The 22,654-nt window shown below is 37.7% G+C and overlaps 1 protein-coding gene across 1 annotated transcript; it reads right to left on the bottom strand.

Annotated features, from left to right (window-relative positions):
• Positions 1-791: 791 nt before the first annotated feature.
• LOC116710841 (potassium voltage-gated channel subfamily KQT member 1-like) lies at positions 792-20,914 on the bottom strand. The gene is made up of 4 exons (XM_032550098.1): positions 20,741-20,914; positions 16,821-17,476; positions 2,466-2,556; positions 792-830 (listed from the first exon to the last, which is right to left on the bottom strand). Exons 2-4 carry the CDS (start codon positions 17,312-17,314, stop codon positions 792-794), a joined length of 624 nt encoding a protein of 207 aa, XP_032405989.1. The 5' UTR covers positions 17,315-17,476; positions 20,741-20,914.
• Between the last annotated feature and the right edge of the window lie 1,740 nt (positions 20,915-22,654).

The raw sequence follows: 22,654 nt of genomic DNA, 5'->3' as shown, positions 1-22,654 counted from the left end.
AGTTTTGAATGCCAAAAGAATATTATTACATTTATAAATACCATTAAAACCAACAGCTGAACAAAGTGCTACACAATAAAAAATCTACTTTAAATTTAAAGATAAATACATGTCAGAGAACAAAACGGTAAAAATTACACAAATAAATAATGAAACAAAAAAAAAAAAACATTTAAAAAAAGTTCGCAAAATTTGAACTTCAAAATTTAGCTTCAGCAATAAAAGTTACATTTATCTTTTTAGTTTTTTCACACATCTCAACTTTAGTCAGCTTAACATTAAAAATCTACTTACTTTTAATTATTTTTCTATTAAATATGTGTGAATTTGGCCCAAAGGACATAGTCTTTACTCCTTTTTAAAACACCACTAATGCCTCTAAAAACCACTCACTTCTTGTCTTGCCGTAAGTATTCAACAATATGTGGAAATATAATCTAATTACCAGCATTTATGCCTATTTAAGTTCCCATTTAAAAACAAACGTGTAAAGGTTGCAAAAGTCAGCAGAACCTGATCCCGTGTATTTTTTTTTTTTTTTTTTTTACAAATAAGAGAAAGGCAAACAAGATAATGCATTGGAAGTTTGTGTGACGGAGTGCGTGTGGGCGTGAGTGGGGGTGTGTGTGTGTGTGTGTGTGTGTGTCGTGCTGCCCAGCCTGACTAGCTCGACTTTGGCAGCTGCCCCGAAGGCCAAATATCCTCAAGGACTAATGTCCTCTGTGCCATCCAAAACAATCAGCCTGTGATTCAGCGATGTGAGCTGACCCTGAACTTTCTAAGTTTAGTCACTACCACCAGCGCTTTCCATCGGGACACACCGACCCAAACTGCACACAGTAATAAAACAAGACAAAAAAAAAAGCCGATAATATCTTATTTTACCCACTGATATTAAACCTAATCCAATTATTTACAATCCCGCAAACATACACACGCAGTCAGGTGTGCAAACGTTGCATTCATATCTTCCACCGAAAAAAAATCAAACCTGACAGCTTAGGGAGACTAAACCAAACAAAAAAAAAAAAAAAAAAAAAAAGAAAGAAAGAAAAGTATGATAGTAGGTCATTAAAGTGCACTGACCAAAAGTTTACAGAACACAGTGTCCTCTCTCTGGGCTCTGGCTGGAGGTACTACGTGTGTGTTTGTGCCGCTTTTGTATGCGTGTGCGCACTGTGTGCATGCATTCAGGAGCTACGTGTGTATTTATATATTCCCTCTGTGCTGGCAGGAGACGGATGATGCAAGCTCTTTGTAGGGTTTCCAAACGGCGGCCATAATTTCTCTCAACCTGTTGTAAGGCCTCGATTTATTGCATCACTTAGCGGCCCTAATAGACAAATAAGCCACAAAGAAGTCAATCTAACCAGCGAGTATCAGCAGGGGCAGTCTGTGCGGAGCCAAGTGGTTCTATACGAGTGTGATCATGAAAGCCTTAAAAGACATGCAACTATTAAGAGCTCTGGGTAAGTGCAGTGCTAGCAGTGTGTGTCAGATTGTTTGTGTTAGCTAAAAGTCATTAGTCTCCTAAGTTCAGTAATATCTTTAGAAGGATCAAGATGGCCGGCAGGTTCAATCTTCACAAACTAAAATCTTACATCTCCATCCTGTGGCAAACAATGGGTACTGCATGGCAAGTTCCTATTTCTGTTCACCCACTTTGCTTTTATGGTATATTAGGGCATTGTAGATAGAAACAAAAGTAGTAAATTGACACCAATTTTGGTGGGTTTTTTCTTTTTTATACCAAAAAACTCTGAAATTTTGTAGATTAATTTCAGAAATGTTCTAGAAAAAAAATCTGAAAAATTCTGAGCTTAAAAAGTAGAACATTTGACATTTTTATCTATTTTTTTTTTTTATGTTTTTTGAATGTCTGTATAACAGAAAAGTAATAATTTGGGGGTCAAAGGTAGAAAATTTGCTTGAGAAATTCTTTTTCTGAGTTTCAAAAAGTAAAACACTTTCTACATTTTTCTACAAATCTTCTGAGATAAATCCCAAATAGTTTCTTATAGAAAATCTTTGACTTTTGGAACTTGGAAACTTACAAAAATTGTCTAGAAAAATTTTCAGATTAATTAAAACATTTCTGAGGCATAAATGTACCCCTTTTTCTCTATCTACATTGGCACTAGTAGGCCATTATACTTGGTTCCACATTTTGTTCCGCATTCAGTTTGATAAATAAAAAAATCTGAGAAGGTCTGCAGGGAACTGCTTGTCACTCTGGGCTAATTTAAAGGAACATGCATATGATATTATTCTTCCAATTCAAAGATACATTATTAATCCCATTAACAATTAATAATTTCTTCAGAAGCAAATTAAATGTTGCTTCTGAAGAAATCCAAGACCTAAAATGAACACGCAAAAATTTCTCTTTGTGATTACATGACATAATGAAATTACTTAAACTCCATGTGTTGTTCTGTATAAAGATCTATATAAAAAATACTCACCATCCAAAAGAGCGTTCCTGTAGCAAAGTCTGCATATTGTTCTATTGTGGACAGAACACTGAAGATAAGACACACCAACACCATGAGGAAGCTGCAGAGAGAGAGACAGAGAAACCAATTATGACTTTGAACCAAAGTTTAAGAAGCACAAAATATAAACATTTCAGAATCAGCTTTAATCACCAACTTTGTACGCACAAAAAGCAATCAGAATTCAGTTCCACTTTACTGTCTATGAAGACATTTTAAAATTAAATGTACAAAAAGACTTGTTGGAAAATAAAACGTTTTGGAGGATTTTTTGTAAATATTTGTGTATTTTAAGTTTCTGGTAAAGAGTAAGACAAGGTGGAATTAGTGCGGATACTCATGGCAAGTCTAAACAGTTTGTGATCAGGATGTGTGTGGTCTGCAGAAATGTTAGCTGCTCTTTTCCCTTGCAGTTTGGGCCTGGTGTTTAGCTTGTAGGGATGAGTATAACTTATTTGGTTTGAATTCAGAATGGACCCCATGATGCACCTTTGCAGAAACTAGCAATCTAATGTTTTATAAAAAGGGAATCCAGGTGGCGTAATGTGAAAAAGCAAAGAGTGGAAATTCTCATACGGTTAAAAAGTCCTGGCAGTGCAAGACATGAATTTAAGCAAAATGCCTCCAACCAAAAGACAGAATAAATCCTTCAACAGTTGGAAGTTTGAGGTACTTTGTCTCAGTTTTCCTCTGTTTTTATCAAACTGCCTGCATTATTAGCTGACGGGGTGTTTCCACGTCTCCTAGCAACGGTGAAACATTCCGACGAGACGCTCCATCTGTCAGTGTGCATACATCGTCTACAAATAAGGCCTCCTGAGCTAAACATACACGGCCGGCTCACCTAACTGAGGATGGAAGAAGAAGAAGAGCATGCAAGAGGAAGGTGGGGAGGAGGAAGACCGGACTAACAAGTAAAGGAAAAGAGAAAGCAAAAAGCGTAATAAAGTCATGGCTGAAGGTTTTCTGGTGTATGCAGTCACTGCAGGTTGTTGTGGAGAGTGATCACAACAGTGCATGTCAAGGTGTGCAGTCTTGATTCACTAACTTCTTAAAAGTCCACTGATCTATTTAGCAGAATGACGGCACATATGTCTGAAATCTATTCCTACAAGATTTACTCCGAAGAAAATGTTTTCATCCTTTTTTGTGATTAAAAACAGGCTCCATTCCAAAAAAAATGTGCCGTTAACAGTCCTCCAGCTAAAGCTGCGGTCACCATTTTGTCTCGTCTTGACACGTATGTACCTGAAATTGTACGTAACATGGGTCAAAATGTCACGTACAAATGTTACCTGGCTCATCGACTAAGCTCCAGTTTAGTCGATGAGCCACTTTCACTCCGTTTTCTATAGCGCATTCTTATTGGGATGAGGGGCGTAAAATTCTGTGCACTCTAGGGCGGAGAAAGTTAACAGCTAATTTGGCGTCACCTTCTGTTTTTATTTGTTATTTTTGCTCATACTTAATTGGCAGGCACGCACTACACAGCTACTTTGCAGGCGCAACATAAGGCGTTTGGATGAAAGCCTTCTGATTAGATGGCAGCAAAGTCTATTGAAAAATATCAAAACTCCCAAAAATAGTACAAAGATGATCAGCAGAGAACTGAGGCACGGTGATTTTCTTTGACGACTCCTTTTTGGGGTGAGTGGAGCTCGTATGCATGCAGAATAAAAGTGAAAAAATGTGAACATTTTGAAATGGTTTACTTTCAAAATGGCAAAAATTACAAATACCCAAATGGCAAAATTGTATCTTGACCAAAAGCATTTCGCACTTGCATGACTTTATAATAATACAGTAAAACTATTGTGACCTGCAGTGCTTCAACAGGTTTTATTTTTGCTATCTAGAAGTCAGTTTTCACCACGTTTTAGAGAAAAAGACAAAACCGCTACATAGCACAGGTATTTTTTTAGGTCCTTACCTGCTATTTTACAACTCATTTAACCGATTTCACAGTTTCTACAGACGCTCTCGGCTGCCTGCGTTTCAACTTCCTTAACACAACTTTCTTGGCACAGCAAGGATTAACAGTAATCCCAGTTAGGAGCATTTTCACTACGCGAGGGGGATAATCCTTGAAACCTTTTTAAAAGCTTCTCGGTAACATGACTGGCGGTATTTGCATGCACCATCATGAAGATGAGAGTCACTTTAAAACACACACACACACGTTACAGGATGCATTACGAATCTGTGAGCTGCAAGGACTCCATGTCACATGTCAGGAAGGTTAAGTAAGAGTTTTCACTTTTCCTGCCCTAGTCATGATAATGCAAATAGCTGAAATCAGATATCTACATAGACTGCAAAGAAATACAGGTACTCCCCCATCCCATTGTCTGAAATTAAGTCTGACTAAAAGTTTTTGTGTTTTAGGCAATGAAAAGTGACCCAATTACCAAAATAATGACAAGAGATCCTTATAATTTTGCGTTTAGACAAGTTTGTTTGCCCAGTTGACAGAGGTTTGATTCACAACATTTGAGTTAATCTGAGGAACACTTCAAATTCACTACTGCCATGTGTGACATCAGGAAGAAGAAAAAAAAAAAAAGCAAACGAAATCAGACAAAATTTGCAGTAAAGCCGCTGATCTTCTATCAACCTTAGTGACCTTTATAATTCAAGGTCCTTAAAGAAAGCTGGGATAATCTGTCACCGATTCCAGCGACACCCTCCCAGCCGAAGCCGAAACTGGTAAGAAATTCATTATCTGCAGTGAAACAGTCGCTGTCATGAGCTGAAAGGCCTCTCAGGGAGGAGGAAGCCATTACTCCAAAAACAAACAGCCAAATAAGTGTTTGCAAATTAACGCCGAGAGGAGGTTCTTGATTTTAACAGGCGTTTCTTCTGCTGCAATGAACCTAAAATTAAACTGTTTGGCAAAAATGATCAAGGGAAACAACTGCAAGTCACGTTGTGTCCAGTCATTTCACTGCACTTCACACGATTGATGGCGTCATATGGAAAGAACATTATGCGGAAATATTAACGCAGCATCAGTCAGGAAGTTAGTTTGGATGCAAATGGATCTTCCCAAGTGGATGACGGCCCAAAGCGTGCCACGAGGTTAGTTGCAAAGCGGCTTAAGGAAACGGAGACACTGTTTTGGGGTGGCCTGATCTCAGTCCCACGCAAAATACTGCGTTTGTGAGAAGAGTTTTTGTACGAGCAGAGCGATCTAACAAATCTGACTCTGTGACGCCAATTCTGTCAGGAGGAATGGGCCAAAATTCCAGCAACAAATGGTGAGAAAAAACCCAAAACGTTTGCCCTAAAAGTCATACAGTTTAGAAGAGAATTCAACTTAGAATGAAGGAATTCTACTTAAACATCTGAATTTGAAGGAAAATGATTAAAGAAAACTATTTATTATTACTCCAGTTTAACCCTAAGTAGCCTAAAGCATGACATATTTTGTTTAAATGTCAGAGAGTGAGGAAAATAGCAGTGTGTAGACAGTGCAGTAAATATCAGGTTACAGATAGACTCCATAAGCCACTGAGTTTTTCCTTTCTCCTGGAAGAGAAACGTGTCCCTGGATCTGGATCTTCACATGATCCAGCTAGGTAGCAGAAGAGGTGCTTTGCTTGACAGATTACTTTCCACAATTTCATGCCATGCGAGGTTAACGCAAACTGAAGTGATAAAGAGGAAGACTTGGAGGAGGATTCCCCTCTCACACACACACATGATCACGCCGGCCAGATGGGACAATAATTTAACTCTATGGGGATTACACAGAGACACACACTCAGAACCACACTTCTTACTCCTTCTTATCCTCCTCCGACGTCAGATCAAAGCAAAAAAACTGAAGAAAACAAAAAAGAAAACAAAATCCAAAGCATTTTCTATAGATTTGGGTAAATGTAGAGGAAAGATGTATAGTTTTGGCTTTAGGTGAGCATCAGCTTGAACAGCATCTGGTACTGAGGGATTTAAAGTCATTTCTCATATAAATCCATCAAACATACATGAGCCACAGCACTTCTTATTTCCAGAGTTAAGGAAAGTATATAGAGTGAGTGATTCGTTTTTCATTTAGACGTCCTAAGGGTTGATATTGTAAAGGTTTGCAGGCACAAAAACGGGGGCAAACTTGATAGAACGCACAAACCTGACGAGGTGCAAACAGGATCGCATCAGCACAATGAGCAGACTAGCAAGACCAGTGAATTTAGCATTTCTGCCTTCATTTGTAGCAAAGGATGTGTCTGCAGCTAAAGGAAAAAGAAATTAAATAAGTCCTATCTGCTTCAGTTATCAGTAAAGTGCAAAACTGATCTGTTGACTGTTTTTTTTTCAATTAACCAATAATTAGATAGCAAATGATATTTAATATGAGATTTTCTTTACAAGATTTGAACTGGGTGAAGATAAAACTATCCCACATATTTACACACCAAAAAAGGTTTTTCACCTAAAAGGCAAAATGTACTTTTTATTTATTTTTTGTCCAGTTTTGGCTTATTTACTGCTCTCATTGTGTCGTTTTCTCAGCAAAGGGAATGTTTTTGAGTCTGCTAGCAATTAACTGATAACTAAATTAATTGATGACTATTTCAATAATTGATCAATTGCGATTAATCTGACTGTTCCAGCCCTAGATTCTTCACAGAAAACATTTACCAATACCATAAATAAAACTCAGAACACTTACTTTAACTTTTTACCCCGTGGCAACAGTGTTGATAAAAGTGGTGATATTTTAATCAGCTATAGTAAGGAGTTGTGTGGATTTTTTTGCTGTTGTTTTTTTTTTTTTCTTTCTGCAGACACGACTGAGTCACTCACAGCCATTAGCTAACCTTGTTTCGCCAGGCCAAAACCCCTGGGATCTGATTAAAACAAAACAGCTGGGGTTTTAGTGAGTATTATTGACTGCAAATCTGTCTAGCTGCACCAAAATAGAGCGCGGAGCCGCACCAAAGCGTCCACTCAGTCAGCAGTGACACTCAGGCTGCGTAAGCTTTAAAAAAACGTACCAGGGACGGTGACCTCACCGTGCACATACAGAAAATATGCAGCATGTAAAGAGAATCAGAGTTTTTTATTGTTATTATCATCAAAGATGGGTTCCGATGAAGGTAAGGGAATCAAATCTACACTGAAATTCAAGCTAATATAAATGTGTGAGAACCTTATTGAGCAGCAGCAGTGTTTGGTGCAAACCACCTTAGCTTTACAAATGAGCAGAAAGGCATTTTGGTTTTAATCTCGGACGATTAGATGGATCAGCAACTTCCTTTAAAGTCACAGTTTTCACATTTCCGTAGCCAAGAAGGACTTGCATAGGAAAATGGAAGTTTGAAAAAGCAGACGCCAACAAAGAAATCATTTTAACCATTAAACATTTATCCATACTTAAAAATAAAGAAGGGTCACACGGCTTGTTAAAGATGAGACCTGAAAAAATGAAAGGGTTTGTAAAATGTGTCATGTCTTGCAAAAAGGACGGAGAAAAGTTTTAGTCATGTTAGGACCAGAACTCACGGTGTACCTTATTGGGTATTTCATCATACACCAACATAAAGTGGGAATGGCATGAAAATGAAACATGATTTTCAAATGTGGCTGACATTTGTATAGCCAATACTCTGTAGAACACCCCTTACTCTGTAGTTGTAATTTGAAGTATGTCTCTACTTGGTTCACAAAACTAGAAAGTGGATCTTTTGTCCAATCATCAGCATCCATCAGTCCATTTTCTATGCTCATTTAACCCTGTTAAAGGGTTAGTTTTAGCCTTACAGGTCATTTTTAAGGTCAACATGCATTCATTCATTTTCTGTGTTGTCGTGATTTCAGGTTACATTGGAGGTTAACCAAGAAACCAATGGATAAAAGACTCCAGTCCATCACATTGCCAATAAAAAGACAAACAAGATGAATAAAAACACACGTTCACATCCAGTCATTTGCCCAACATGCAGGTTTTTGAACTGTGAAGGGAAAACAACACATCCGGAGGGAACTCAGTGAGAATCAATCAAACTCTACACAGTTGAGCCCCAGTTGAGATTTGAACTGGACATTTGGGCAAACCAGAATAATCTCACAGACCATAGCATGTTCAAGCCACTTGTACAGACACTGTAGCCAAACAGCATAGCTAAAGGCACAGCAGACCTCCACAGCCTTCTTCTCTAAACCCCCCTCCCCATTTAAACGCAAAGAGGAGCTTAGGGTGGATTACACTACATCAGGGTCCAGCCACAAACACGGTTATTCCATCTGAGCTGAGCCATCAGATTGGTCACCACATTCTGTGACCAAAGCAGCAAAGTACCGCCTGGTTGAACTTGTACAGACTCAGAATTTCTCTTGGCGTTAAAGACGTCAGGCTGCTGGAAAAAGAAAAACAGATAAAGCCGGTTAATTATTTCTGTTGAGAAGTATTCCTTTAAAAAAAAAAAGATCCGGTGTTTACCTATTAATTTTGTCAGACACACTCGAAAAGACATGCATCAAGTAATTTATTTGCCATTTTAAATGTAAAGAGTTTAAACCAGATGTTTACATTCACCGCTTAAGACTTTACCTTCGCTGTGTTAATGATGATTACCACAATTATTTCTACTGGCTAAATATCAGAATAACCAAACATTTTCAAGATAAATTAATGTAACTGTATTAAATTCAGAAGTTTGGATATACATTTAGTATTTATCTAGTAGCATTGCCTCCTTTATATGCTGTATGACTTGGGGTCAAACATTTTGGGTTTCCTTCCACAAGTTTCTCACAATAGTTTGCTGGTATGTTTAGGGTCACTGTCCATTTTTGAGACCTAGAAAAGAGAACGAAACTGTGTGGCTGCTAAAATAAATTCAATATTTGGAAGTGTGGCCAACACCGACTGAACGTCTTCGTTCAGTTCCTCCGCTGATATTACTAAAAGTACAGCCTGAGTACAAGTCTAAAACTGCACAGAAATTCAACATCATCATCAAATCTTCTCCTTCTGTTCACTGATTGGCCCGTTTGAAATTTTCCTGGAGAAATCCGAGTCAATGAGAGAAAGCCAAGACGGAGCATAAAGGGTGACGAGAATCACGATGAATCGTATAAGCAGGTGCATGGCTCAAAGTTACCCTAAATTAGATGACTATATCAGATCTGATCTTTTGTTACAAAGTGATAAAAAAAAATAAACCAGATCAACCAGTGGTTAAATCTAACTTGTGTAGAAGCTTTCAAAGGCACACGGATGTACCGTTTTCTGCACTGTTAAAAGAAACAAAAGGCCACACGCAAGATTTTCCAACCACGCACATACTAGCGTAAACAGAAAGTGACGCATACAGTTTGCTTCACTCAGATGGTAATCTCACGGTAAGCGAAAATTTAAAAAGAGGTTTTCCTTTTGACATCCAGAGGGGTGGGAGCGGGGCATGGAAAAGTGAGGATTCACTGTAGTTATTTCAGTAATCTGTCCAGATGTAAAAACACATCCAAGCCTTTCAGACAACATCTGGCCGGCAGCATTTTCACGAGGAAAAGCAGGTGCCATTCCTCCTCTACTCCAAACCAGTGAGGCTATAACAGGACCGAAAAAAAATCTGAATCCGCAACGTCGTGCGACACACTCATAATGACGGGAACCGGGTTGTTTTTAAAAATAGTGCAAAGATCAGATTTTTATGTCATGCAGATTTAACTTCCTCAAAGGATTTTCAGCTCAAACCTCTTTGCTTGAAATGTGCTTCCCCCCACCTGTATCACATTGCATTAAGGTGTCAGTATGAACTGACTGTAGCCTGGAAGGTCATGATGGAGTCATGGAGGGCAGCATCTTTATTTCCTTTTGGTTATGTAAGCGACTGAGAGGGAGTGGTCCAAATGTGTGTGTGTGTATGGGGGTGTGTGTGTGGGGGTGGGTGTGCGTGTGTGTGTGGTGGCGATGCTCAACTCCATTGCGTAAGGTTCTTTCTGGACACAGAGCCACATATGCTGTCCCAAGTCCAAAGGTTTTCAACTGAGCCTTACTCACTCAGACATCAATACAATAGCGTTTGTGTATGTTTGTATTTCTCTGCATTGCAGTTGGACAGAAAGTAACCCTTGTTCAATTCTGTGATCTATTATGAATGACGTTACTGTCCGTCTACAAGAAGCTGGAGCAAACTCACTAACAAGCCCTCAAAAGGGCTTTGAGATGCAACTGAAACGCTTCTTCAATTCCTTTTAATTATTTACTTTAGTGAGACTTAGGGTATTAGTTCATTAAATAATGATGAAGCACTTAACATGTAAATAGATTTGTACAAAATAATTATCCAGAGTCCTTCTCTTTATTCTAGATGGCTCTTGTGGCTGCTATCACTGCTGTAGCTGTAATAACAGAAGACGCTCATACATACAGTACATGCAAGAGTATTCACACGGCATACATTTTATTATGTTAAACTGCAAACTTTAGTGTTTGATTATCTTAATTTATCGAGACAGATTAATAAATTAAAATAAGCAGTGTTTATTGCAAAGTGGAAGTAAAATGATGCAATTATTTCTTTTTTTTTTACCAACTAATAGAGAATTTCAGATCTTATCACTTGAAAATTAAATGGTGAAAGAACGACAAAATGTTTTAGAACGATAAAAACAACTACATCACATCATGATACAGTATAAGCGTTTTGTCTCAGTCGATAATATTGATAATAATTGATTTTTTTTTTTTTTAGATGCTGCCAAAATGGTGGCGTTTTTTATTTTTAAGAATATACGAGGCACGGTGGTGAAACCTGAAACTGCTGCTGCGCAAGTTACTCATCAGGTTGTTGCTAGGCAACCAAAGAGTGACTCAGTTGGTTGAGTTACTGGCCATGAGACATAGAGTGAGTAAAGCTGTTCTTCTGCCTAAAGCGGAGTTCAATAAAATTATTCTATATTCTGTCACCTGTTGATATTGATCACATGTCAATATATAGTTATTGATATATTGTCCAGCCCCAGCTAAATCTCAAAGTTCTTGGTCAGTCTGGAGTGTATTATGTGAAAAATGATATACTTCACTATTTTAGTAATATTTTTGAGAAATCTAAAAATTGCAAATTGGAGATTCCACAAATAAAACTGTGCTTTAACAAAATATTATCGGTGTACGTTTAAAAGTTTTGTTTTGAAATGCAAAGGAAAACTTCTGCATTTCTAAACATTGCTGAAATATTTTTGCATTTCTCGCCAAAGCTTTTGAGAGCCACTGTGGAAGTGGCAGATTGCAGATCTAGAACCAACATGGAAAAAATTCTGACAAATAATCTAAAAGAAATAAACTGGAAAATTAAACACAAAGGAAAGAACATACACAAAAAGGTATTTAGAGCAAAACTAATAAAACTAAATATGGCAATAACTGACACAGGGACATAAATTATACCCAAAACTCAAACATCCAAGTATCGTGACACCAGCGAGCTAGCCGTGGAGCTAGCCATGGAGCTAGCCGTGGAGCTAGCCGTGGAGCTAGCCATGGAGCTAGCCATGGAGCTAGCCGTGGAGCTAGCCATACAGTAAAGTGCAGCTATATATTTCTAGTTTTCTCCTCTTACCACATCAATCACTTATTAATAATCGCGAAATAAACATTAAGTCTAAAACCATACTACTGCAACAGACTGAATGTTCTGCTCTTTGTGTGGGAAATATTTGAGTGGGTTTTTTGTGGTGCTGTTGTCAGTTGCTATGGCAACGAGTCACTGTGTGACACCTAATTAAGCCAGAAATACAACACAGAGTAAGGATTTCTTGCACACTTCTCAAAAAAAAAAAAAACAAGAAAAAAAGACTCATGATGAAAATTCAAACTTATTTGAGTTTTTAAGGCCTAAAAACTTCATTAATTTTCACAATGCTGCAGAAACTGAAAGAGGCAAATATGAGACTGTTGTGTTTTTGTTTTTTACCATCTCCATAGAGTTGTCTCTGCGTCATGCTGGATGTTTCATAGGTTGGCAGCTAACATCCATTGTTGACTTCACTGGATGTCTGAGAAAACTTCACAATGGGGTTTAAACAGATTTAGGTGAATGAAAGTCTGAGAGTGTATATCTAAGAAAAACGTGGATCATTACAGTCGACCAAAATAAATGAGTCAACAACCCTGTGTGGGGGTGTTATTTATTGTGTGCCATATAGAGCTGGCCCTTTAGAGCCGCCCTATTAAGGCTGTCATTGGTCTTTATCCTTTTGTTCTCCACTGATCACCACAGAGAACAGGAGAATGAATGGCCACCAGCCATCACCATTAACAATTAAGAGTTACCTAAAGGAGTGTTAGTGAAGAACGGTTAGAGGGCTTTAATTTTAAATGAAGGCGAGGCTCAACTTCCCGCTCCTTTATGAGGGAGGAAACACTACAGCTCCAGTTACTCTTGGTAGGAATTACCTTTGCTGCAAAGCAAAGGAAGTATCTGTGTGACGCAAAGAGGATCTCTTCTTTTTTTTGCTGAAATGTTTCATTTACAGTTATTGGTTGAGCAAAATTGGAAAAAAAAAAAAACAAAGGTGGATGGTTTTAGCTGAAGCTTTCTTTTAGAGTTTGGGTTGAATGGGTGTGAGCAATCAGGCAGAGTAAAGGCAACTAAATCAACATAACAAAGAGCTTCCTGAGCTGAAAGCTAATAAATAATTACACGGCAGCCAGAACCGTGGGCTGCCGGTTATTCATGACCACGGACCTCATTTCTAAGTCATATAACATAAAGTTGGATTTAAAAAAAAACAAAAAACTCCACAGTAATTAAGTAAATACTTTATTTTACTGTAGCAGCTATATTAAGGCCCATAAAGTATTTTTTCTTGACAGGACACTTTTTTTGTTAAAAGAATTTTCATGGAAAACTATGGATAACAGAATATTTTAGATATTTGACTTCCTGGAACCAGCTTCCTCCAAAAGTCACCTACATCGTAAGCAGATCATCATCTGTGAAGGCCTTGGACATTTACACTGCAAAAACACAAAATCTCACCAAGAATGTTTGATCGAGTTTCTAGTTCAGTTATCTTAGTACACTTGAAATAAGACAAAACTAACATACAGGTAACTTTTCAAGTGGACAATTTCTCAGTATTGATAGAAAATTACTAATCCTATGGCAGATTTCACTTATACCAAGACTTTTGTTTCCCCATGTTGGAAGTGAAAAAATCTTTTAAAAATGCTTCATAAATGTTGAGGAATTATTGCCATGAAACAAGCTCCTATATCTTGCCGAAAAGTAACCTGAAAGTTAGTCTTATTTCAAGTGCATTAAGATATTTGCACTAGAAAGTAAACCAAAAATACCTGGTAAGATTTTGTGTTACATTAGAAAAGAAAACGAATCATGAAGACGAAGAAACACAGAGGGTCGAGGTTTTCACTGAAGAGAAGTTATAAAACAAAATACAGAGCCTCGAGCATTTCATGGAGCACAGCTCAGTCCATCAATCAGAAATGAAAGAAGTGATGATTTATCTAGAGATGGTGTCGCCACTCTGAGAAACTGCATTGAGATATTTCAACAGTGTGTAAATTAAATTCTTTTTAAATCTAAATTTAAAAACGCAAGTTTGTGAGTTTCTGACAAGCCGGAAAATCCGCAACTCAAGGGACCAGCTTGAATCTCTAAATTACTGAAGGATTATCATATCTTTATGTACGTATCTTCTGAAGGCACAAAGGCCAAATTAAAAAAAACCAAAACATCCGATTCAGGCTCTACAGTTTAAATGCTCCACTTCTTAATAATATCTCTAACAAATTGGATAGAGAGAAAAAAAAAAACAGACATTTGCTTTCATTTTGGACTTTCTGTCTTAGGGGTTTTTACGATTCTTATACACACTTTTACTGTCTAATGTGACCCGATGTAAGAAAATCTACTCACGCAGAGTTCCTTGCCCCCCCCCCACACACACACCTTCCTCTGAGTTATCTATATGTGTGTCAGCCTGACCACACAGAAAACCCCTGAGTGAGGCTGCACCACAAAACTGATCAAATACATCACTATATTGTTTCCACATGGCTGATAAATGGGCCAAAATAATCACTTTTTTTTTTAAATGATTTAAAAAATGTTTTGTGAAATTACAATTTTTTATTTTTTTATTTTTAAGTGGGACTTTATGTTATAGGACAGCATGAAAAGCTGTAGCAGGACTTGAAAATTGCCCCCGATATTGTTTGTATAGATGAATGGAAAATAAAATTTCTGTGTCTGTGTTTAAAGTATTTACTCGGGTAGGTTGAATATAAACACAACGTTGGCTAAGTTGGTTGCAAAGATTAGCCAGGCTTCGTATATTTAGAAATGAATGCAAATAGTGTCTAGTGGAGGCATTTCAATTGAACTTCTATGATGAATGTTATTCATATTTTCCATCTAATCTGACCCAAATCCTCGTGATTCAGGCTTACGACGGCTGAACTGGGGAATACTTATGAGATCATAGGAGCTCGTTCTCTCACATATTACCAGGGCACTCTCGGATTTCTGATAATAGTAGTAGTTTTATTTTTTAAAAATGCACAAACTACTAAATGCTTCCCAATGTCAGTTGAGAAAAATCATATTTTTACTTTTGCCATTTTGGTCCTGCGTCCATTTCATTTTTATTGTTAAATCAATCATTTCTCCAACTTATTAAGTTTATGCTTAAACTTGAATATTTTTGACTTAATATGAGTAACAACAACATTTAACTTACCATTGGGATCAATTAAGTATTCCTGAATTTTGAATTAATCAGATTATTTTTTTTCTGGAATATTTGAAAAATTTAAAATATAGACAGTGTGCAAAGTTCCATCATTTAAAGTGAAGCTTTGCAGGAGAAAAGTCCAGAGGTGACGATGGCACATGTTCTTCTGTTACTGGGAATAAAATGCTGAAACTGGAAGAAACTTTAAATGTAATTAACAGGCACGCGAAGCACAGAGACGTTTCGATCTGAACGCCAACATTAAATGCCTAAAGTTTTAGTAGAGTTGCGGTTATTGATTGGCTTTAATTTTATGTAGTGTTGACATGCAGTTTATCAGTTAATTGTTTGCTTGCTTAGTTCAGTCTTACTTTTTTTAAAAATGCTTAGTTTCAGTTAAGTTTTGATTGGTTGCAGTTATAGTTTTAGTTTAGTTTATTTTTTCAACTATGAGTTATATACCAGGTTAAAGTTGGAAAATGTAATATAGAAATAGTTTGTGTAAAATAAATCCAGAAATGCTGAAACAATTTTGGGGAAAAAAAAGTGTTAATGAATATCAGGCAAGTGTTTTATATGGCAGAATATATTTATATATGGCAGAATAACTATCAAAAATTCAGTGAACACAGTAACAGCGGGCCCATGTGTGAACTTTGAGGGATTTTTTTCTCCTTTAATAACGAACCAAATGTTTTATCTTGTCCAACTGCAAGACACTTAATTTCATCTAAGACACATTTATATTCAAGGTAATCCCAAACTGGACTGCAGCGCTGATGTTTCTCTAAACATCCGCAAACATGATGCAGCACAGCAAGAAAAAAACCTGCAACTTCATACTAATGAGACACACAAACAAAGACTAAGTTCAGCTCATTTTAGTTAGTCATGTGAGCGGACATTAAAGTTTTAGTTAGTTTTCCTTTCTTGGAGTCTCATTGTTATTTCTATTTTAGTTAAAAATAAAGATTTTTTATTTCTAATTTTGGTCATTTTGTTAGTTTTCATTAACAATAACTAGAGATGCACCGATTTGATATTAATATGTGTATCGGTATCAATAAGGGCAGATCTATTCTGTCTAATTCTATGAGTCTTGCTCCGAGTGATGTCGAGCTTTATTGCTTATTTTACATTATGTTCAGATAATTGCACTTTCTGAACCATTTGACATATTTTCACATGTCTGACCGAAGTAGTCAACCTTTTTTCAGTTTCTTTATTACGTTGACTGTTTTAACTAACAATTAGGAGAAAAACAGCATGGAAAATGTTTGTTTTTATATGTATGAACAAGCTTGTGAAGCTATTGGTGTATTTAAGCATTCTGTGCTGGTGCAGAGGTATCAAAGATTGTGTAACTCAGTACATATACTGTGTATCTGTGTTTAAATAAAAGAAACATTTCAAGTTAATTCAGCACTGATTTTCTGTATCATATCCGTATCAGCCGATACTAAACATCAGATATCTGTATCGGATACAGATACCTAAAACCTTATCTATATATTAAACTCTTTGCAGTTGGGTTAACAAACTTTTCAATTCAAATCAACGTCAAGTTCATCTGAAGTTTGCACCTAAATAGGTGAAGAACAAAAGCAGGCAGGTACTCACACTAGAAAGTGGTAGAGGAAGCATTTCAACCCCGCGGGTCTTTCTAGAAAGTTGTAAACATCCCCCTGCATGCTAGTCTTGATGTAAGGACTCTGGAACTCCTTCTGATGATGGCGCAGCCAACTGGAGCGAGGGAGAGGCGGCGGGACGGGGGTGACGGACGGCTGGCTGTGTGCGATCTGCAGCTCCGGATCCTTTGTGTCAGCTGGAGGTAAGCAGGGGAAGCCTGATCCATTATTCACCGCCGGGGGGTCCATCTCCAGCGAAACCGGCGAGTAGTGGCCGACGTCAGGCACGGGGACCCGCAAGGCACCGCAGCCGGCGGTGGGACCGGTGGAGGCGGCCAGGTCCATCTCCTGGTCCAAGCTGAGGCTGATGCTTGTGCCGGCACATCCGTTGGGGCTGCAGCGTATGAAGGAGCTCCGCATCCTGCTGCCGTAGTCCCGCTGCACATGGCAGGTCATGTGAAAGGAGCGTGCTCGTCTTTCCCCCATTGTGCCCCTTCAGGATGGGCACAGGGGCGCTACTGAGGACTTTTAAAATCCCGGTGGTTTTGGCTGAGGTTTGCGTAGGAGGGAGCAGCCCAGCAGCAGGTGAGAACTAGCTACCTGCGGTGGAGAAGTGTGCTCTTTGTAGGGCCGCATGGGTCTCCATACCTAAAAAAGAAAAAGGTGACAGGAGTCTTGAGGATGCACATTAATCAATCAAGTTTCAGTCAAGTTCGTCTGTATAGCACATTTCAGCAATGTGCTATACATGATATAAAGTTCAAAGTGCTTTACATCATAAAAACACAAAAATCCACAATTGAAGCACTACATTTTGCCAACTGTCGTCGTTACACATCAAAATGTTGGTTAGCGTTTCATTTATTATGGTACAAAAGTAACTCTAACCGGGTGGGTTTTTAGTGTAGATTTAAAGTTTCGGTTGTTTTATAGTTTTCCAGGTGTTTGTTCCAAATTTGCGGTGCAGAAAAGCTGAATGCTGTTTCTCTACGTTTGGTTCTGGTTCTGGGGATGCAGAGCATCATAAATTGGAATCAACTTTGCCCTCTAGTGTTGTGTTACCTGTTATTCAATATCAATAACAACTTCGCAGAGGAGAGACTGGGGGGCCCTGGGAAGGTGGTTTGCCCAGGGTGCCCAACAGGCTAGGACCGCCTCCGCTGGCCATCATCAGCATGTGAGTGTGTGCGTGAATGGGTGAATGACTGACTGTAGTGTGAAGCGCTTTTGGGTCTGGACTTGAAAAAGCACCACAAAACTTTTTAAGCTAACCTGAACAAAAAAAATTTTTTTTTTTTAAATAATCAGAAATTATATTCAGTTTAGTAATAAAGCAGCAGACTCACAAAGACACTTCTTTAAAAAAAAAAGTCTATACTCCAGTTTTTAGTTTATGTATTCGTCTTCACTCGATTTTATAGATGAACTCTCATTTGCCCAGCTATTTATATCTTTTGTGTACATGTGAACGACAGGATTTGGATTTGCACTTTCGTCACACACAGAAACACATCTGCCAGGTATGCTCAGCTTGCTGCGACTGGGAAAGTCGCAACAAGCAAAATAACAATAGACCATAAGGAAATATCACTAAATATATGAGGGAAACAAAAAAAAAGAAAAACAGGGTTAAGAACTGAGCCCTGTGGGACACCACGCTATTAAACAATGGCCTGTTCACACTCTGACAGAGAAACGATGCTTGGCAAGAACAAGAGAGAAATTCTATCTTAGATTTTATATATTGTTTGAAGAAGTCTGTGAAGAGCACTTGTTATCTATGCTGAGCTCTGACCTGGGGCCAGCGAGGTCAACAGCTGTGATACGATTCTTCTGCTTGAGAAAATAACGGTCGTACATTGTAGTTCTTGAGCTTTGCAGAATCTTCGTCAAGAACTCGGCATTAGATCAGCAGCTGTCAAGAGTAAAGTTTTGAACTGCAGCCATGTGTGACTCAAACACGCTGTGCGCAGGATGTTGGTTAGAGCGTTCTGTTGTCGATTGCTGTCGACATCCAAACGTCTCATCTGCGCTTGAAAGCAGGGATTTTCATTCATAAAAATAGTCTTAGTCCATTGCTTAAGTTAGAGGCTGCATTCTTGCGACCTTTGTGAACATAATAACATTAAGAGGTAATGTTTTGCTTTTATGTAATATTTTTGCAATGTTCCCTTACAAACACACTTTCTCTCTGAGGATTTTCTTTTGTGAAACCGCCACCCGGCTGGATTGCCCTGGATGGACGTCAAACACCCCCCACCCCACTCCTCTTCCATCTGGAAAGGAAAGGACAGATGCACCGCATGCACTCTGAATATATTTAGAGAAAATGATTCAGCCGTCCACACCAAAGTGCGAGCCCGGGAATCTGACCTTTCATCCAATGGTTCAGCAAAACACGTCCCGTTAACGTGCAGCTGAATAAAAATAAAATTAGACTGATGAGTGAAGGAGGTAGCGGTGGCCATGTGCATTACTCTCTACTGACCTCTCTTTCACTTTCTTTGGCTTTTATATTTCCGGTCACATTTGCATCAGGTTGGACGCGGTACGAAGCAGAACCTGCTAGGAGAGCCGCTGGTGTCTTTTGAACTTTTTCCACATCTTGTGACATTGCAACCAAAAAAGAGCCTCATTTGTTTTGCTGAGACTTTTATGTGACAGACACTCACGCGGTATAGTGCCAAATTGTGGAATGGAAGGAAAATGATTTATTGTTTGTGATTACAAATCTGAAAAGTGTGGGTGCGTTTGTATCTGTACAAGGGTCTGTGACCTGTGGCTTCACAACGGTTCGTAATAACTTTGCCTACAAATAATAACGAACAAAAGAAAAAACAACTTTAAAAAAAAATACAATAAATTGAGGTTATAGCAGTTTTTTCTTATTAAATAAATGTGTTGGATTTTACATTTTACAGCAGAATGACACTGAAAGTACCAGTAATATTTAATATTTATTTGAATCTATTTTTCTTGTCTCTTTTTTTTTTTTTTTTTTACATCATTAAACACAAATATTGACATCCCATAGAAGATAATCTATCCTTTTCAGGCACATTCTGATGGTTTTTTCCCTGTATTTTTAAAACCCAAACCCTTTTTTAAAAAAAACAACAAATGTCTAATTATAAATATTTATTTTAAAAAAAACTGTAGGTCATGTAGGACTTGCTGCACTATGCAAGTTTTATTTAGCTGGACTGATTGAAGAATTGACTCTGGATGGAGCAGGTGGTTTACTTTTTTTTTTTTTTTTTTCAAAGATATTGCCATTTAAAACCATTGTGCTCACGAAAAAGGAACTTGTGCGTATACAAGGGCAGGCTGACAACTCAACAAAACGCCGTCTTTCATTCATAAAAGCCTTCAGTTTCAGGTTGGGAGGGCGGCTTGTTGCATTACCAGGAGGGAAACTGAACCAGGTGATGACATGCTCAAGCTAAATGATCGGAAAATGTCTCCTGGGGCAACAGAGGGGGGGGGGCGGAGGCAATTAGGAACAGGTACCCCGTCCTCAACTATAGATGAGCTGATGACAGGACGGTATCGGAGTTTCTGCATTTAAAAACTGCATTCTCATGCCACACACAATGAGCTGTCAGACAGGACTCCAATTACCGGGTACTGTTGTCTAACTTTACGTTAAACTGAGTCGCCCCCCCGCTTCAGGAAGCAAGTTAATCAAGATGATGAGTGTCGAAAAAAACATTTTCCATTACCTAAAGAAGCATGCGTGGTCGCTGTTTATTTGATACATTGAGAGAGAGAGAGAGGGAGAGAGAGAGAGAGAGAGAGAGAAACTTGTGATGGAAAGTATCCTGCATTATTGTTGACACATGCTCTCTGCAACAGACGTATAAAATGATAAATATGTCACCCAAAAAAAAAAACAATGAATATCGGATTTACCTTGAACTCCAAGTTGTAATCTGCAAGTTCCAGCTGAGACGAGCAGAAATCCCTTCTTCTGAGATTTTCATTAAAGCAAACTCCAGTCATGCATTGCGCATGATCAATAAATCATCCAGCAGCGTTCAGAAACAAAGGCAATATCGCAAAAGCAATCAAACCACCAGTCTTCAACCGGTTGCTGCCCTCAGGACCTGTCTCCTTGAAGTGCATCGCAGCTGCGCCTGGCCGAGCGCTGCATTCAAAGGTTTTTGGAAATGACAGTACTGACAGTCAAAGTAAACGCAATCATCACTGACTGTCCAAGCAAACTAAAGTTGCAAGCGACTCCTTTTGTTTGACATGGTGGGGAAAAAAAATAAATTATATATATATATATATATATATATATATATATATATATATATATATATATATATATATATATATACATACGTATATATATATACATATATATATACAGTACAGACCAAAAGTTTGGACACACCTTCTCATTGAATTCAATGAGAAGGTGTGTCCAATATATATATATATATATATATATATATATATATATATATATATATATATATATATATATATATATATATATATATATATATATGTATTTTTTTTTTATAGTATTTGCACTGGCCAAACAGTTTTGTATTACTTTACTGTGCAATCTAAAATGAAATGACTTTGTTAGGACACTTACAAAGTCATTTGTAAAGCATCATTGTAAAGATGCTTTACAATGCAATCAGACATTCCCATTCACTCACACATTCACATGTTGATGAAGGCAACGTTACTGGATTGTAGTCACATCTGCCCTGGACAGATCAATATTAATATCAATATCAATAATATGACCACTTAGGTTAATATTCTACTTGGATGTCCATGTTGTCATATGTTGTCATTTTTAATCACCTTGACACTATAACTTCAGATTAAATTTTTTTTTTTAAGTTTTCCACTTGCATTTTATCTATTTGTTAAATTGGATTTTGACCTACTGTTTAAGCCGCTGCTTTAAAGTGAGTTGAAGATAAAGACTTTGTACACTTAAATATATACATAAATCTATTTGGATCACATAGAAATAATTTCAAGGATGGGACATCACAAGTAGTAATACGTTTTAAACTCATAGTTTTAAATTTGAAAGACATTGCTTAAATTTAAAACCAAAGACCAAATTATGAAATACAAAGTCAGAGTATGAAGGTCAATGGCGAGATGATTTCAACTTTCAATGTCATAATTTAGATACAAAGTCAGAATTAAGAAGATTACCCTTTTTATCTCTTATTATGACTTTGAAAATGAAAATGATCTCAGTTACTGTATATCTCACAAATAAAATTTGGAAAACTGAAATGATGACCTATGTTAAAAATTTAAACCATTATCCTCTATCTCATAACTGCGAATTTGTGCATAATAAATAAGACAAAAAGTTTTTAAAAATTTGTCTTTGTATCTCACAATGATGACTTTGAAAATTTTGATTTTCAACTTATATCTGACAACTGTGATATACCTCGTAGTCCTGAAATACCGTGCGTCATTTCCCTCTTTAAGTGGAGGAAATGGGCTCCTATTAATAAGTGAGGGTTTATTTTCATCGAGTATAGTACTGGGGAATTATTTATTGCTTGTGGCTATTTTACGGGTGGTCACTGAACGCAGCAGCTGTTTGGAAAGCAACAGCTGGCAGAGGGAGAGTCAACAGCTGGTCAAGCGCGTTCATGAAAAATAACTAAGAAGATAAATAAAGAGAGGACACCATCTGTAATTGTTATAACATCCTTACCTGAGCCGCTGTGTGGAAGAATCGTCACTACCTTACAGTAAATAAGAGCTTGAAAATCTGTTTTCATCTCCAGGAGGCGCTGAAACGCTCACGACGAGTCAACTTGGTCGTTT

Source organism: Xiphophorus hellerii, chromosome 2 (assembly GCF_003331165.1).
Source record: "Xiphophorus hellerii strain 12219 chromosome 2, Xiphophorus_hellerii-4.1, whole genome shotgun sequence".
Classification (NCBI taxonomy): Eukaryota; Metazoa; Chordata; class Actinopteri; order Cyprinodontiformes; family Poeciliidae; genus Xiphophorus; species Xiphophorus hellerii.
The sequence above is the reverse complement of the archived record's forward strand: the minus strand, read 5'-3'. Positions and strand labels throughout refer to the sequence as shown.

Bases quoted from the DNA above. Each gene is read 5' to 3' on its own strand.
- LOC116710841 (XM_032550098.1), bottom strand. From the start codon at position 17,314: ATGGGGGAAAGACGAGCACGCTCCTTTCACATGACCTGCCATGTGCAG. The intron at 2,557-16,820 runs GTGAGTACCTGC...CTCTCTCTGCAG, and splicing joins TTCCTCTACCACTTTCTAGT to CTTCCTCATGGTGTTGGTGT. The intron at 831-2,465 runs GTGAGTATTTTT...TACTGTGTGCAG, and splicing joins CAGGAACGCTCTTTTGGATG to TTTGGGTCGGTGTGTCCCGA.